Source organism: Colobus angolensis, unplaced genomic scaffold (genome assembly GCF_000951035.1).
Source record: "Colobus angolensis palliatus isolate OR3802 unplaced genomic scaffold, Cang.pa_1.0 Scaffold12, whole genome shotgun sequence".
In the NCBI taxonomy this organism is placed as follows: Eukaryota; Metazoa; Chordata; class Mammalia; order Primates; family Cercopithecidae; genus Colobus; species Colobus angolensis.
Genome location: NW_012113141.1, coordinates 6218263 through 6232531, shown reverse-complemented (window position 1 = coordinate 6232531; position 14269 = coordinate 6218263). Strand labels below are relative to the sequence as shown.

Below are 14269 nucleotides of genomic sequence, written 5' to 3'. Positions count from 1 at the left end.
ATAGTTCAATTCAATAGCAATAGTTCATTTGACTAAGAAATCCTCTTCTAGGTCACACATGACATTAGGTTGCTAAATTCAGTAGAAATTTTAGCTCTTAACTTGCTTGTTTCAGCAGCATCTAATGATGTTAACGACTCCCTCACTTTGTAAAAAAGTTTCCCCATTGGCTTCTATGAGGCTTCTAGCTTTTCTTTCTGTCTAGACCTTCTAATTTCCCCTCATAAGTTATTCTTCCTCTATTCATCCCTTAAAACTTTCTAAGTGCTTTGTCCTCGGCCTCTGTGCTTCTCAGTTCACACACTCTCTGGGGAATCTCGTGTCTCCCCAAAGTCTCATGTAAATGCTGATGATATCCCAAGCCTATATTCAATTGTCTGCTAGAAATTGGGTCTCCCACAGCCATAATTCAAACTCAAGAGTCCTAAAAGTGAATCCATCTTCCCTAACCACCCATAATCTCAACCAATAACACCACCATTATTTTATTTTTGACCAAGCCAGAAAATTACCTGCTATCCTTGACTAATCATAGAGCCAGAATCTGAATCTGATATTCCTCAGATCTAATTAGTCATCATGTCATTTCATTTCTTTTTTTTTTTTTGGAGACGGAGTCTTGCACCATCACCCAGGATGGAGTACAGTGGTGCAATCTCGGCTCACGGCAACCTCCACCTCCCAGGCTCAAGCGATTCTCCTGCCTCAGCCTCCCGAGTAGCTGGGATTACAGGTGCCTGCCACCACACCTGGCTAATTTTTTGTATTTTTAGTAGAGACGTGGTTTCACTATGTTGGCCAGGCTGGTCTCGAACACCTGATCTCGTGATCCACCTGCCTCAGCCTCCCAAAGTGCTGGGATTACAGGTGTGAGCCACCACACCCGGCCCTTTCATTCTATTTTTTAAACATCTCTAAGCCCTCTGATACTCTCTACACTACCACCATTTTAGTCCAGGCCACCACTGTCTTTTTATTCTATCAGCTGCACTGTAATTGGAGTCCTTCATTCCAGCCTTGCTCCAGTTCAGTTTTCCACATTGAAGCAGGGTGATCTTTTTCCAAATGAAGTCACTATCCTGAAGTTGGTAGTTGGTGTTTACCATTTCTATCCATTTATACACACACACACACACGCACAAATATATATCTCAATACACAATACTTAGTACTGTGATAGCCAGCCTTCAAGAAGGCTCTCTATAATCCTTGCCTGTAAGTATTTGCTATGGTTTGAATGTCTCCTCCAAAACTCACCTTGAAATTTAATTGCCATTGTAACAGTGTTGAGAGGCAGGACCTTTAAGAGATGATTAGGTCATGAAGGCTCCGCCCCTGTAACTGGATTTTTGCCATTATCATAGGAGTGGGTTAATTACTGGGGGAGTGGGTTCCTGATAAAACAAAAAAGGTGAGTTCAATTCAGTTTCCCCTCTCTGTCTCCTGTGCACACTTCCCCACAATGTGATGCCTTCTGCGAGGTTACAACGCAGCAAGAAGACCCTCGCTAGATGGACTCCTCGATCTTGGACTTCCCAGAACTGTAAGCCAAATCAATCTTTTCTTCATAAATTACTCAGTTTGCAATTGATATAGCAGCAAAGAAATGGACTAAGATAGTATAGATGCCTCTTGACTTACCTCTGCATAAACCCACTGTAAGTCAAAAAATGCATTTAATACTCCAACAAATCCATCATAAAGTCAAAAAACCGTAAGTTGAACCATCAGAAGTCAGGGATTGTCTATATTCATGCCCTGAGTAGTGTCATCCACATCAAATCAGGGCTGGTCTGCAGAACCAATATGATACAGCTGAAGTGATGACTGTAAGTTCCAAGACTATGTCGTAATAGACTTTACAGCTTCTGCTTTGGTCTCTCGTACACTTGCTCTAGGGGAAGCCAGTCATCATATCATGAGGACAATCCTGCAGCCCTATGGAGAAGCCCATATGGAGAAGTGGTACATTCATGACCAAAAATAAACTTGTCAACATGATCAGAAATCAATATACAGGCCAGGCACGGTGGCTCAGGTCTGTAATCCCAGCACTTTGGGAGGCCAAGTCGGGCGAATCACTTGAGGTCAGGAGTTCTAGATCACCCTGGCCAACATGGCGAAACTCCGTCTCTAGTGAAAAAGTACAAAAAATTAGCCCAGCATGGTGGCATGTGCCTGAAGTCCCAGTTACTTGGGAGGCCAAGGCAGGAGAATCACTTGAACCCGGGAGGCGGAGGTTGCAGTGAACCAAGTTTGCACCACTGCGCTCCAGCCTGGGCGACAGGGCAAGACTTCGTCTCAATAAAAATGGAAATGGATACACTGACATCTAAAGTTCAGCTGTCTCCCGGGCCACACTGGGAGGAAGTTCCCCTGGATCTAAGATCTCCTACTTTTAGGTAGAAGAGTTTTGGAGGCTTTATTCCTCTCCATTTGGATTATTCCTTTCCACTCCTTCCCTTCATTGCTTCCTGGTTTCTTCCCAGTCCCTATCCTGGTTCCCTCCATCTGGACCCTAAAGGGAACAATTTTGTTAGCTCTGGCTTTGAGGGGTGGGGGGAGCCTTCCCAGTGTAGTCAAACATTTTCATTTTCAAAAAAGAAGAAAAAAAATTTTTAAGTTTAATTTATAAATTAGGCACAATAAGAGATTAACAGAAAGAACTAAGAAAAAATTAGAACAATTAAAACAACATGCCAGCGTCACTACTCTTGTACATGGGGAGTTAGTATTAAGTAAAATAAGGGTTACTTGACCACAAGTGCTGCAGTACAACAACAGTCAATCCGATAACTGAAACAGCTACTAAGTGACTAATGGGCGAGTAGCAGATAAAGCATGGATATGCTGAGCAAAGGGATGATTCACATCCCAGGTGGGATCGAGCAGGATAGCACAAAATTTCATCACACTACTCAGAACAGCATTCAATTTAAAACTTATTAATTGGGCTGGGCGCAGTGGCTCACACCTGTAATCCCAGCACTTTGGGAGGCTGATGCAGGCAGATCACTTGAGGTCAGGAGTTTGAGACCAACCTGGCCAACAATGTAAAACCCTGACTCTACTGAAAATACAAATATTAGCTGGGTGTGGTGGCAGGCACCTGTAATCCCAGCTACGCGGGAGCCTGAGGCAGGATAATTGCTTGAACCTGGGAGGCAGAGGTTGCAGTGAGATGATATTGCACCACTGCACTCCAGCCTGTGACAGAGCAAGACTCTGTCTCAAACAAAACAAAACAAAACAAAACAAAAACTTACTGTTTATTTCTGGAATTTTCCATTTAATATTTTCAGACTGCAGTTGCCCGTGGGTAATTGAAACTATGGAAAGTGAAGCCATGGAAAAAGGGGTGGAGGGGAGACTCCTATATATAAAGGATCACGGTGTTTACAACCCTCTAAAACTTGTCTTTTATGATAATCATTGCTTTGAGGTTTATCTAAATTGAATCATATTTCTGGAAACCTTCACTTAAACTCCTATATATAAGGAAGTGGTAAATTAAAAAAAAAAAAACAACTCCTATATAGAATTTCATTCTATGAATACATTGCTTAACGACAGGGATACATTCTGAGAAATGCATCATTAGGTGATTCTGTCACTGTGTGAACATCATAGATAACATTTACAAAACCTAGATGGTATAGTCTACCACACATCTAGTAGGTATCTAGGTATTGCTCTTAGGCTACAAACCTGTATAGCATGTTACTGTGCTGAATACTGTCAGCAACTATAACACAGTGGTATTTGTATATCTAAACATTTCTGAACATAGAAAAGGTGCAGTAAAAATACAGTATTATACTCTTTTGGGACCAACATCATATATGTGGCCCATTGTTGACTGAAACATTGTTGTTATTCAGTACATGCATGACTGTATACCATAATTTGTATATTGAAAAACCAGATTATTTCCCCCATTATAAATAAAAATAAGGCTAAGAGAAAGTAGCACTAGTCAATGTTTTTAGTTTCTGATGTAAATTTTTATTTCCTTTTAGAGCCTTGTGTTTCACATTTTACTCCTTAATTCATCTGGAACTTATTTATTTTTGTGATGTTGAGAAGTTGATTGTAATAGCACCATTTATTAAATAGTCTGCCCTTTCTCCTTGGCTTTACAATGCTAATCAATCACATGTCAGATTTCTATATATGTAAGCTTTCTCTAATCTGATCCAACAATCTTTCCTGTACCAATACTTCATTGTTTTGATTATTACAGTTTTAGAAATATGTCTTAGTATGTGCTTAGGTACCACATGTCCCCGTGTTTTCCTATTCCAAATTTATCTTAGTCTTTTATATAGCTTTACTCTTTCATGTGAATTTTTAAGTAAGTTGATCAGCTCCCACTGGGGTTTTGATTGGCATTGCATTGAATTTATAAATTCATTTAAGGAAAATAGACAATTTACAATTGTTGTCTTCATATCTATTAAGATGGTATTACACTGCATTTATTCCTATCTTACGTCCTTCAATAAAGTTTATTATTCTCAATAAATGCCTTACATTTTATTTTTACTAGTTTTATGCCTAGATGCCCTCAAATAATTTAACAATCACTTCTATATTCCTAAGGATAATTCCAAAAGTCTATATGCTTTGTTAAATTATATGCTAGACAAAATATAAGATTGTCATTTTAACAGAATAAACTAAATATCTATCTACTTTGGTGACAATAAGGAGCTTCCTTATACATTATCGCAAAAACATCCTCAGAATATCTATTCTGAGACAGAGTCACACTCTTGTCACCTAGGCTAGAATGCAGTGGCATGATCAGGGCTCACTGCAGCCTTAACCATCCAGGTTTAAGAGATCCTCCTGCCTCAGTCTCCTGAGTAGCTAGAACTACAGATGTATGCCTCCATGCCCAGCTAATTTTTCGTATTTCTATTTTTTTACATTTTCTTTGAGATGGAGTCTTGCTCTGTTGCCCAGGCAACAGTGGTGCACTCTTGGCTCACCGCAACCTCTGCCTCCCGGGTTCAAGCGATTCTTCCGCCTCAGCCTCCCAAGTAACTGGGATTACAGGTGCCCACCACCATGATCAGCTAATTTTTATATTTTTAGTAGAGATGGGGTTTTGCCATGTTGGCCAGGTTGGTCTCGAACTCCTGACCTAAGGTGATCCGCCCACCTTGGCCCCGTAAAGTACTGAGATTACAGGCATGAGCCACCACGCCCAGCCTAATTTTTTGTATTTTTGGTAGAGACGGTTTTACCAAGTTGCCTAGGCTGGTCTCAATCTCCTGAGCTGAGGTGATCAACCTGCTCTGGCCTCCCAAAGTGCTAGGATTACAGGCATGAGCTGCTGCATCTGACAGAATATCTATAATTAATATGTATACAGAATGTGTTTGCTTCACAATAATTTCAGAAAAATCTACTATGTAAAATAATTAAAATTTTCTTTAAATGTCAAGAGAACTAAAATGACTGCTTCCACTGAGTTTAACAAGGCGAAAGAGTAAGTTAAACATCAAATGCTGGCAAGGATGTGAAGCAACAGGAACTCTCATTCATTACTGTTGGGAATACAAAATAGTACAACCACTTTGGTAGACAGTTTGGTGTTTTCTTAAAAAAATAAACATACTGCTACCAACCATGATTCTCTGTATTTACCCAAAAGAGCTGAAAAATGCCCATATAAAAACTTGCACACAGATGTTTGTAGTAGCTTTATTCATAATTGCCAAAACTTGGAAGCAACCAAGATGTCCTTCAGTAGGCAAGTGGACAAATTGTGGTACAGATAACAGACGATTATTCAGTGCTAAAAAGAAATGAGCTATCAAGCCATGAAAAGACATAGAGAAAACTTAAATGTATCTTACCAAGTAAAAGATGTCAATCAGAAAAGGCTACATACTGTATGATTCCAACTGTAAGACATTCTGGAAAAGGCAAAACTATGGGGACAGTAAAAGATTGGTACCTGCCTACCAGGAGTTAGGGAAAAGGGAGATATGAATAGGTAGAGCACAGAGGATTTTTAGGGCGGTGAAACTCCTCTGTGTGATACTATAATGGTGGATACACATCACATATACATTTGCCCAAAACCCATAGGATGTAAAACACCAAGTGTGAACCCTAACGAAAATTAATGGACCTGGGGTTGTAATGATGTGTCAATGCAGGCTCATCAATTATAACAAATGTACTCCTCTCATGGGGAGATATTCATCACGGGGGAGGCTATGCAAGGATTTGGGGGCAGGGAATATATAGGATATTTCTGTACCCTTCTCACATTTGGGATGTGAACCTAAAACTACTCTAAAAAATAGTCTGTTTTTTAGTATTTTTGGTTAATTAACCTCTTTGAGAATTTGATAAAGCTATGGATGAACTTCTTCCTCAACCCTATTTCCTGAAAAAAATCCAGTTTGTACATAAAAATTTTAGATATAATTTATAAAATAAATTATTGTATTTATTTACAATTATTTTATAATTATAATTTATAAAATGTTATTTTATATAACTACTTTATTTTATATGTAATACGAAGAAAATATGATTTTCTTTGTATTGCCCTATTTTAAAAATCAATGTTTACAAAACCTGAAGGATTATTTCCCTCATTTTTGAACCAAAATTAATGGCCATTTCCTGGTTTTTAAAAAGAAATAAAATATACAAATTAAACGGAAAATAAAAGTTAATTCAAGAGGAAAGAACATGTAAATTATAGGCTGCTATTGTTTGGCTTGACTAAAGAAGTCACATACTGCCCTAGTTTTGGAACATGGTAAACTGAATATTATCTTTGATATCCAAAAGGTTGTTCACTTTCTATTTTGATGAAAAGTGGTACCGAAAATTCCGACAAAGGTATATGGTAACAAACAGAATCACAGCTCACTTTGCGAAATGATGCTAGGTTAGGTTTGTGCAAGGAAACTAAGAATTGTCTGAGAATTGATTTCATATCACTACTCAATACAATATGAAAAGTGAAAAGATTATAAATCCAAGTTTCAATTGTGAGGTTTTCTGTGTGGAGGTAATCTTTAAGATCTCTGCGGTTTTCCTATATGCCTACGGAGAAACTGACAAAACTTTTCATTCATGACTAGCCTACAGAGATACTTCAAGGAGTAGAAACTTCACATGGTTGTCCATTTCTACAGGACTATAGGACTGCAGGTGTGCACCACCACGCCTAGCTAATTTTTTGTATTTTTAGTAGAGACGGTTTCACCATGTTGCCTAGGCTGGTCTCAAACTCCTGGCTTTACCTTACTCAGAGCAATAGTTTGGCTAAGAGTTTATGATTTTTCTGCCAAATCCATAACAACAACTATAAGGTCTTGAATTAGATTACTCATTCATAAAGCCCCAAATATCCCCAAGTAAATCAAGCTACGAATAAACTCCTCCTGTGCTAATCTTTCTTTTCTCTCAAAAAGCAAAACTCCTGCCAAAAATTTAATCAAGCAAAGGAGAATTTTAAATTTTTAAACTTTTTTTGATAAAAACTTGTTCTTATGAAATTGCTTACTTCTGTGGTAGCAGGCAAAATTTTTAGGCCTGTTGGAAGAGCCTTCAAAGCCAGTATGTGCCAGTGAAAGAAAGAAAAGCAATGCATTATTACAATGGGTGGAGCTGCTTTCTCCTCTGAGGCAGTATAAGTATGCACATTGCTAAGTTTGGAAGATGCGCCATCTGTGCAGAATACTAAGATCTTCATTAGAGTCAAAATTTTTTTTTGGGCCAGGCGCGGTGGCTCATGCCTGTAATCCCAGAACGTTGGGAGGCCGAGGCGGGTGGATCACCTGAGGTCAGGAGTTTGAGAACAGCCTGGCCAACATGGTAAAACCCTGTCTCTAATAAAAATACAAAAATTAGCTGGGCATGGTGGCAGGCGCCTGTAATCCCGGCTACTCAGGAGGCTGAGGCAGGAGAATCACTTGAACCCAGGAGGAGGAAGGTGCAGTGAGCTGAGTGCCACTGCACTCCAGCCTGGCGACAAGAGCAAAACTCCATCTCAAAAAAAAAAAAAATTTTTTTCTGGTACTTATTTTGGCAAAGAAATTTAATAGTCTGTCAGAGACGCTGGTAGCCATTAATTTCCACAAGAGACCTGGATATTAGGAATTTTTCTTTAATTGTGTCAACATGCATGTTAACAGACAAAAACTAGGAACTAACTACTTTGAGCAGTATCAGTTTTTTCACCAAGCTGTATTCTGGAGGAAGATGAGTTAGTTTCCAATTCCCTCAAAATTCACTTCAAAATATTGGAAAAAATGATGACAATCCTGAAGTGGATGGGATCACCTGAAATCTGACATAAATTTGCTTCTGCTCCAAGCGAAGTAGTTCACTGTCAGCACATAAAGCTTAAAGGTCTTTCCAATTTCATGTGGCTTCTTTTCTTGGTAATATAAAAGTCAATCTTGAAGAATCCTTCAAGGAAAGAGTTCTGTGATGAAACAAGTGCATCCACATTTTGGTAAAGTTTCAAACTGTAATTACTACTTACAAAAAAAAATCTGAACTGTTGGATATATTTTTAAAATAAAAAAAACAAGGTGCTTCTGTTTTCACAACTTTGTATTTAAGTTGCTGAGAACTCTGCCACATTAAAATACTTGGGCTCTGTGTGCCCTATAATTTTTGGTGATTAAGTAGCTTCAATGCTTCATTTCTTTTTTGTTGTCAAGTCTTTTTAAAGCTGGAATGAAAGATATATAGTGGTGGGGTATAGTGGTTGGGTATGTATGTGCCCTCAATACAATAATGACACAGACTTTCCAACTGTGTACAACAGTTACTAACATGACTTGACAAAAAGTCATTAATAACATTTGTCCCCTTTCTCTCAAAACTATTTTAAAAACTAACAAGAAAAACTCTAGACTATATAAAGAACTCTTACAACTCAATAATATGAAGATAAATAGTCAAATATTTTTAAAAGGTCCTTTGAATAGACACTTTACTAAATAAAATACCTGAATGGTTAATAAGCACATGAAAAGATGTTCAATATCATTAATTATCAGTGAAATCCAAATTAAAACCACAATGAAGTAATACTGTACATCCATTAGAGTGTCTATAATCAAGATTGACTGTACCAAGGTTGGGGAGGATGTAGGGAGACTGTCACACCAATGAACTGCTGGTGGGAATGCAAAATGGTACAGTCACTTTGGAAAACAGTTCACAGTTTCTTAAAAAATTAAGCATACACCTACAGTATAACCCAATCATTCCATTCATAAGTATCTATCCAAGAAGAAAGAAAACATGTCCATACAAAGATTTACAGGCAAATGTTGGCAGCAGCATTATTTTTAATAGTTCAAAATGGAAAACAATTCTAATGTCCCTCATTTGGTGAATAAACAAAATGTGATATTTCTATATACTGGAATACTACCCAGCAATAAAAATAAAGAACTACAAATACACACTACAACATGGATAAGCCTTGAAAGCATTGCGCTGTGTAAAAGAAGCTAGATGCAAAAGACTACATATTGTATGAGTCCATTTATATGACATTTTTGAAAAAGGTTTAACTACAGAAACAGAAAGCAAATTGGTGGTTACCTGGGGTTGAGGGTGTGAGTGAAGATTAGAACTGGGGAACTTTAAAAAAAATTTTTGCTACACTATCAACTGACAAACAAGCAAGTGGTTCGAAAATGGATTGTTGTGGCTGGGCATGGTGGCTCATGCCTATAATCCCAGCACTTCGAGAGACTGAGGTGGGTAGCTCACCTGAGGTCAGGAGTTCGAGACTAGCCTGGCCAACATGGCCAAACCCCCTCTCTCCTAAAAATACAAAGATCATTCGGGCGTGGTGGTGCATGCTTGTAATCCCAGCTGCTAGGGAGGCTGAGGCACAAGAATCGTTTGAACCCGGGAGGGTGAGGTTGTAGCGAGTCCAGACCGCACCACTGCACTCCAGCCTGGGTGATGGAGCGAGACTCCATCTCAAAAAAAAAAAAAAAAGATGGTTTGTTGTGACAGTTGTACAATGATGGGTAAATTTTATGGTATGTGAAATACAGCTCAATAAAGCTTCTTTAAAAAGCAACAGGACAGAAAACAAAAACAAAAAAAAGCTGGAGCATATATCTGGTTCCCAAAACCACTCACAGACCTTAGGTTTAGAATTTATATATTATCTGTTACTTGGGTTGACTAAACAGATGATTGTTTATTATTAAACAGGAATTTTCAAACATTTTCATTATTAAAATTATTTGCCCACAAACAATTTTTGTAGGGAAATCTTATATCTTTGTTAAGTACAAGATAAACATAACAACTCTCTAGCGATTCTCACTTTTTTTTTTTTTTGTGAGACAAGGTCTGACTGTCGTTCAGGAGGGAGCGGTGCGGTAGCGGATCCTAGCTCACTGTCAACTTGATTTCCCACCTCGTTGCAGCCTTGACCTCCTGGGCTCAAGCAATCCTCCCACCCCAGCCTCCCAAGTAGCTGGGACCACAGGCACATGCCACCACGCCCAGCTAATTTTTGTATTTTTTGATAGAGATGAGGTCTATGTTGCCCAGGCTGGTCTTGAACTCCTGAACTCAAGAGATCCTCCCACCTTGGCCTCCCAAAGTGCTGGGATTACAGGTGTGAGCCACCATGCCAGGCCATAAGGCAATTTGAGTAGGGTTACATTTCTGGATTAAAAAAAAAAAAATCAGCTAGATAAGGCTATTTTTCTTGCTGTTTGTCTAGCTCACTTTTCACACTTTCCCAATAGCTAGAGTGAAGATAGGTCCTGGTCTATACTATTAAAAAGTATCAGGCAGCCAGGCGTGGTGGCTCACGCCTGTAATCCCAACACTTTGGTAGGCTGAGGCGGGTGGATCACAAGGTCAAGAGATCGAGACCATCCTGGCCAAAACAGTGAAACCCCCGTCTCCACTAAAAATACAAAAAAAAAAAAAAAAAAATTAGCCAGGCGTGGTGGTGGGCGCCTGTAGTCCCAGCTACTCGGGAGGCTGAGGCAGGAGAATCACTTGAACCCGGGAGGCGGAGGTTGCAGCGAGCTGAGATTGCACCACTGCACTCCAGCCTGGTGACAGAGCGAGACTCGGTCTCAAAAAAAAAAAAGTATCAGGCATCTCCTTTCATTCTCAAAAGTGTTCTGAGTTGTATGATAAATTATACAAACGGTCTACAGCAGAATTATCCACATCACTGTAACTTCCACTAACATGAAGGGAAACCCCTGAAGGCTTTAAAGACTTCAAGTAAGTATGAACCATATAACCATAAAAATTTTACTATTAGTCATTTTACAGTTGAGGATCTGGGGCACAGAGAAATTAAAATAAGTCCAAGACCACGTGTTTTAGATTTGAGGTCTTTAACACTACCACAACCACTCCTTACAGAATAACTACTATTTCTACATTTTTCTGTTGGAGGTGTTAACTATTACTATCTACATTTCACGGATGAGGAAACAGGCTTTGACTTATCACTTACCGGGGGTTATAAGGAGGTTAAGTGGTAGAACTGGGATATAAACCTAGGTCTGCTTGACTTCAAAGCTTGTACTCCTAACCTTTAAGCAGAATGCCTCTCATAAAAGGGAACATGGGGGTTAGTATGGGTATGTGTTTGCTCCACGGTTTGGTCTAGGGGAATCTGTATCACTATAACATTGTATGCAAAATTTCCTATGTTTATATAAATTCTTCTAGAGAACGGGTCTAGAGCTTTCAATAGATCCTCATAAGTATTTACGATACCAAAAAGAAAAAAAATCTAGAACCTGTTAGATTGCTTTGTTAGACAGGTAAGCATTTAAGATAATCTACGTATTTTATTATCAGTTGTTACCGTCATAACCAGATTTGTCAACTAACATAATTAACAACTACTGAAAAGTAGTATGTATAGGTATATTTACTAAGTATATAAATACCATAATTACAGGACATGATATTTTAGACCTTCCACTTGTAAAAACTGAGGGTGAAGCCCTCATTTAATACTGAAGATGACCAGCAGTCACAACAAAGAGCAGGGAGTGATGGTAGAAATTTCTGTTACTGGTGACCAAACTCTACTTACTGGAGTAGCTGTGGATTAAGCAGTTTTCTCACAAGCTATACTGACCTAAGGTAAAATTAACTTAGAAGTACTAAATTAGGCCGGGTGACTCACGATCCCAGCACTTTGGGAGGCCGAGGCGGGCGGATCATGAGGTCAGGAGATCGAGACCATCCTGGCTAACACGGTGAAACCATGTCTCTACTAAAAATGTAAAAAATCAGCTGGGTGTGGTGGCAGGCGCCTGTAGTCCCAGCTACTTGGGAGGCTGAGGCAGGAGAATGGCGTGAACCCAGGAGGCGGAGCTTGAAGTGAGCAGAGATCACACCACTGCACTCCAGCCTGGGTAACTGAGTGAGACTCTGTCTCAAAAAAAAAAAAAAAAAGTACAAAATTAGAAAGATGTAAAATAAGGACATTAAGCTACATTAAATCAAATAATTTTGTGCTTTTATTTCTTGATAAGTAATATGAATTAGTTTTCTTAGGAAGGATAAATAGTGTTGGCTGGAATTTGGGGAGACACTCTTTTTTTTCTTAAGTTGGTATCCTTTTAGCTTTTGTAAAAATAATATTGCCTTCAAACCCTCATACTGGCAACCTATTAGCATTTATGTCCTCTGATAACACTTGACCAGATACCCCAGTATAACTGTACCATTGTTAAATTACTGAAATATCTCCATATGGATAGAATGTAGGTATATATAATAGGATAACAGTAATGGTAATAAGTAGCAAAATTAATGTCAATTCCAATATGAATTTATTAGTTCAAGTTAATTGCCACTAAATATCATAACTGCCAATGGCACTTGACCTTCCTGCTGTAGTATAACATGTGACTTGGTTGATATTCTTTATGAATATATATTGATATATGTGGATATTGAATATATGATAATTTTAAACAATATCATAAAGACTAGAAATTTTTGAATGAAATAGTTCAGCAAAAGCTGAGTGGATTCAGCAATATAAACCTTTTCTTTTCTTTTCTTTTCTTTACAGTGAGAGAAATTCTTTTTATTCAAACTATCTAATGATGGCGGAGGGCAAGGAATAGGTAGCATAGCCAGGTGGCATTATGGTCCTCTGGCTCATGGCCACGTAGAAAGTACTGCTATCTGGGTACATACTGACTCTTGACTGGGGGCAACACAGCTACCTTTCTGGCCACAACACAGTGCTAAGTACTGTTTTTTAATTTATATATTAATTGGTACTAATTTATCAGTTTTTTGTCTTTAAGAGACTGGAAACAGAGAGCCAGCTAATATTTTCCTTATTTTGATTTTGGTCTATTTTCCCCTTTTTAACCTTTCCATATTACAAATGAGTAATCACAATGGATTTTTCTTCCAAATTTAGAAGATTTGGCAAATATGAGCACACTGTCTATAAATTCACGTAACAGCTTTGGGAGGTGATTCTGATAACACTGCAAAAATTATACTGACTAAACGTTGGGGATTCTAGTGTTTTCATGATTCATTTTCTGGGCTTTTTTAGTTTTAGGCACCCTTGTAAATTTGCAGGATGCTCTTTCAGCGGTTGTTGTGCTTATGAATAAATGTTTCTAAGGTTGAAATCAGAGCTCTATCAAACTCAACTTTACACAGAGGAAACATATCTAACAGTCAACCCCTAAACTAAGCAACCTAAACTGTAAATGCGCAATACTGGGTAAGAGAAATGGCAGTAAGAGTTGTAAACACATCTCCCTCCGCTACCATAAAAACAACAAAGGTTTGGATCCTGTCACCAGTTTATAGCATCATAGACCTTTACAAAGGATTGCATGTGGCCTCCAAGCATCTGTTTATCCCTTCCCACATCAAAGAAGAGTACTGTAGTCCTATACCTAAGTGGGGAAAAAGACAAGCAAGAGTAGGAGGTCTCAGACTTTGAATTCCTTCTGTCTAGGCTCTGATACAACAAGAGGCTGGAGTGTTTGATCATTACCCATAATGTGAAGACCCAATGGTTGGAAAACACAAAAGATGGTGCTTCTGTGATCTTCACATTAACTATGTCCCTAGTTTTAACAGATAAATGAGGCCGGGCACAGTGGCTCACACCTATAATCCCAGCACCTTGGGAGGCTGAGGTGGATGGATCACATGAGGCCAGGTGTTCGAGACCAGTCTGGCCAATACGGTGAAACCCTATCTCTACAAAAAATATAAAAATTAG

General features: G+C 38.7%; 1 protein-coding gene across 2 annotated transcripts in view; it reads right to left on the bottom strand.

Moving 5' to 3' along the window:
- Positions 1-14269, bottom strand: part of MCU (mitochondrial calcium uniporter) — a 64943-nt gene that overhangs the window by 38770 nt on the left and 11904 nt on the right. The window contains exon 1 of one of the 2 annotated variants that reach the window (XM_011927848.1): positions 1258-1805. The exons of the other annotated variant lie outside the window; for it this stretch is intronic. Within the exon in view, the coding sequence (XP_011783238.1) occupies positions 1258-1276 (19 nt within the window). The 5' untranslated portion in view covers positions 1277-1805. Of the gene's footprint in view, positions 1-1257; positions 1806-14269 lie in introns of those variants that run through there. 2 annotated transcript variants of the gene reach the window in all.